We start from the raw sequence: 3950 nt of genomic DNA on the forward strand, positions 1-3950 counted from the left end.
CTGAGCTCCCTTCCTTCCCCAAACCCTGCCCTCCCCAGGTCCCCCCCCCCCAATTCTCCAGGAATTTCCCCACCTGAAGTTGGCAACCCTAGCAGGAGAGATGAGTCTTTTGGGAATTAAATATGTGCAGTTCACCATGTGGGGTGCCAGAATAAATCTACTCACCTTCCAGGTGCCATAAGCTTTTTTTGTTGCCTTTGCTGCAGCAGACTGCCAGGCTAGGGCGACCCCTCTGGAAATGGTGTTTGGGGGTCCTGCTGGGTGCAGGCCTGCAATGAATGAAGCAGAGGTGCCCAGGTATATCCCTCCTGCCCCTTTAAATCCCGAGTGAAGGCGTGCCTTTAAAATGGAGCCGGCAGCTCAGTCCCCTTCTCATCTAGCAGGCCACAGGCAGTAAGGAGAAGGAAAGGCCTCTGGTTCAATTAGCTCGCAAGGGCTAAGGCTTTACTAGCCTGATCAGTGAGTTCACTCTGTCGGCAGTTCTGGAAAGGGTGGCTGCTTGCAGTACCGCTTGAGAAGGCTGTGGGGATGTCAGTTGAATTCTAGGCTCCCTTCTCCCCGCTGTGTTGCAAGGTTTCCAGTATGGGCCTGTAGCGTGGGGGCAGAATTGGGGCCCTGGCTTCCTCTAGAAAGGACAGGGTAGTTTTCCTGGTCCTGTTTGCCCCATAGTTCTTGCCCTGTGAGCCTTGGCCCCTAACCAGCGTGCTGTCATGGCTAGCCTTGGTGCCGTATGTCCTTGTGGAGCTTTGTTCCTCCTAGCAATGTTGTTTCCTCTAGAGCATGGCTTGGGGGTGGGCTATGGAGGACCCTCTTCTGTGGGGGCTCTCTCTGGAGCTCCTTCCCTACCCCTTATTCAGGTGCTCCTCGGGCAGGTCCCACCCAAAACCAGGGCCCAGGGCCGGAACCGGCGTCTAGCCAGAGGGCAGCCACTGCGCTATATGCTGAATTTGTATCGGAGTGTTGCAGACAGGCATGGTCGCCCTCGCAGGAACCGGCAGCTGGCCACTAACACCATCCGCCTGGTCAGGCCCTTTGCCAAGGCCCGCCAGCCTGGGGCAGGTGAGTTGGGAGGGGCTGAGGGGGCTGCGCAGAGGAGAGAGCAGTAGGGGAGGTGGGGGTTCCCAGTCTCAGGGCTGAAGGGCAGGCTTTGTTCTATTGCTTTGGGAGCTCAGGGGTTTGACTGAGCCTGAAGGCAACCAGCCAGGCCGCCAACTTCCATGTGGAACTGGCCTTTTAAGAGCTGATAAGGAAGGATACCTTATATGTTAATTTAAATCCCTCTTTTCTCCACGGGGGCGGGGGGGGGAGACACCTAAAGCAGTGCACAGCACCATTTTGCCCTCCTCCGTGGTGTAGCTTGGCCTGGCCAGAGAGCTGTGCCAGTTGGCACAGGGAAGATGGCAGCTTTCTTTGAAAGATTGCTGTCTTTGTCCTCTCTGGACAGCTGCTGGGCAAGGGCTGCTGGATTTGGTCATGTCCGGGAACTGGTTTTCTCCTTCCAGCTGGAAAGCTGCAGGGTTCTTTTTCTGGTACTTCTGTCTGCTGCTGTCTAAAAGTGCACAGGACACAGCAATGTGGTGGTTATATGCTGCAAATCGACAGGTGGCAGCTGCTGTCTCATGGTCCATAGCATTTCTGATCGCTCAAGATCTCAGAGGGGAGAAGAGCCACCTGTATGTTACCTAGAGTTTGGGGCTAGGCCTGGAAAGACCTAGATTCGGATCCTCTCTTGCTATGAAAATTGTTGGGTGAACTTGGGCTAGATATTCTCTCCAGCCTAGTCTATCTCACACGATTGTTGTAAGGGTAAAATGGACGAGGGAATCATATATTACCTTGGAGGAGGGCCAAGATTACTCAATAATAGGGCATACCTTCTGCTACAGTTCCAAAGGAAGTTTCAGATGGGTATCAATGTTGGTCCATAAATAGAAGAGCAAGATCCAGGTCCAACAGTACCTTAGACCAACTAGATTTTTCCATGCAGCTTTGAACTCTCAAAACCTCATACCTTAATCTAATGGGTCTATAAGGTGCTATTGGATCTGGATCTTGCAGTTTCAAAGCAAGACTTTGATGTGTAGCATTTCTAGGAAACAAGGGGATGGGAGCAGACTGTGATGGGCTGTTGGGTTTGCTAACCACCAGGTGAGGGTTGGAGATCTCCCAGAATTACAACTGATCTCCATATTACAGAGATGAGTTCCCCTGGAGAACATGGCTGCTTTGGAGCATGGACTCTGACAAATGGTCTAGCCATCAGCACATCCTGAATTTCTAGGAGTTCTTCACCTGGCTATCATGGATTGAAATGTCCCATGCTCCTGGGACACATTTGCTGTGTCTCAACAGCAGATGAATTCCATTCTCATATCCAGGGAGAAAGATTCGGGCCTGTATCTGTTTATTTTTCTCTGTCACTTTGACCCACTCATTTGATCTTACAGGTCCCTGGTTGATCTGGAATCTTGACTACCACCTGGTAATCCAGCCACATGTGGAGCACCTGGTGAGGGCTACTCTGGTCTATTCTCAGACTTTGTCCTTGGCTCAAGGCCAGTTCTTGTGCACAGCTGAGCTGCTGTCTAGCAAAGATGCCATGCCTAGGACTGTCCTGAGTCTCACTATGCCACGGGCTGGCAACAGAAATGCAACTGTGTTCTCGGGCAAAGACAGCTGGGTGGAGATGGACCTTTCCACATACCTTCAGCCGTGGGTCTGGGTTGCCCAGAACAGCCATGTCCTCCATGTGAGTCACGCATGTGCCCGCCTGGAACAGCCTTGGGGCTCCATCTCTGATCCTGGCTGGGAGGAGGCAGTGTCCCCGAATGACCCCTTTTTGTTGCTTTACCTCAATGACACGTGGAGTGGACTTTGGACCAGACTGAGGGGCTTGGGCTCCAAGGAGGTGCCCTTTGAAGAGAAGCTCCCTAGACAGCCTGTTCAGACTCGCAAGGCCCGCCAGGCAGGCAATCTTGCCCTGGACCTCCCCAGCTACCTTCACACAAACAGCGTCAAGAAAAAAGAATGTTCCCTCCATCCCTTCCGGGTCAGCTTCCAGCAGCTGGGCTGGGACCACTGGATCATTGCTCCACATTCATATCAGCCTCAGTACTGCAAGGGCAACTGTCCCCGCATTCTGCACTTTGGTTACCACTCTCCAAATCATGCCATCATTCAGAACTTCATCAACGAGCTGGTGGACCAGAGTATCCCACCTCCCTCCTGTGTCCCTTATGAGTATAGCCCCATCAGCATCCTTATGAGGGAACAGAATGGAACCATCCTTTACAAGGTATATGAGGACATGATCGCAAAATCCTGCACTTGCCGATAAGCCTCTCTGGGAGAAGCAGATTCCATAGGTGATGGCTGGTCCCCATCTTGAGGCATCCCTGGAGCCTCAAGGATCCCTGCCTTCAGTCATTGCACAATGATGACTTTACATGATTTGGAACTGGCTTGCACTTTGTGCCTTTAAATATTTATTAAATCTTGCATTTTCTGACAGTTGCAGCAAGAGAGGGTTCCAGATTTTAATAAATTTGGTTACTTTGTTCATCTGGTCCCAACACCCTCCCTTCCCAGTGATATGATGAGCGTGCAATTTCACTGGGCTGTTTTACAAATGGATTTTTATACTCATGCTGGCAAACTGTTGTCTTTTTTTCTTTTTAAAGAAAGAGCCTGGTGGGACTGCATAGGTTCCTTAATCCTGCCAGCAGTCTGAAGGAAGCATGGCCAGCTTTGCCATGGAGAGAAAGGGGGGATGCTGCAGGTCTCTGGCTCTCTGCCGTGGCTGAAGATTTGCTTGCTGCCCCTTGAACAGCCTAAAATCAAACTCTTCTACCTGTTGAGTGCATTGAATGAACGGTGCCTTTTTTCTTCCTGCAAAGCTGTGAATTTCTCTCTTTTGGAACTGGGGGCAGGAAATCACTGCTTGCTTGTGG

General features: G+C 51.4%; 1 protein-coding gene across 1 annotated transcript; it reads left to right on the plus strand.

Annotated features, from left to right (window-relative positions):
• Positions 1–710: 710 nt before the first annotated feature.
• Positions 711–3337, plus strand: BMP15 (bone morphogenetic protein 15). The gene is made up of 2 exons (XM_054995931.1): positions 711–1059; positions 2448–3337. Exons 1-2 carry the CDS (start codon positions 711–713, stop codon positions 3335–3337), a joined length of 1239 nt encoding a protein of 412 aa, XP_054851906.1.
• The last annotated feature ends 613 nt before the right edge of the window (positions 3338–3950 follow it).

Source organism: Eublepharis macularius, chromosome 13, assembly GCF_028583425.1.
Source record: "Eublepharis macularius isolate TG4126 chromosome 13, MPM_Emac_v1.0, whole genome shotgun sequence".
Classification (NCBI taxonomy): domain Eukaryota; kingdom Metazoa; phylum Chordata; class Lepidosauria; order Squamata; family Eublepharidae; genus Eublepharis; species Eublepharis macularius.

Excerpts from the sequence above, each read along its gene's own strand:
- BMP15 (XM_054995931.1), top strand. The coding sequence starts at position 711 with ATGGCTAGCCTTGGTGCCGTATGTCCTTGTGGAGCTTTGTTCCTCCTA. Across the intron at positions 1,060-2,447 it reads GGCCCGCCAGCCTGGGGCAG|GTCCCTGGTTGATCTGGAAT; the intron begins GTGAGTTGGGAG and ends TTGATCTTACAG.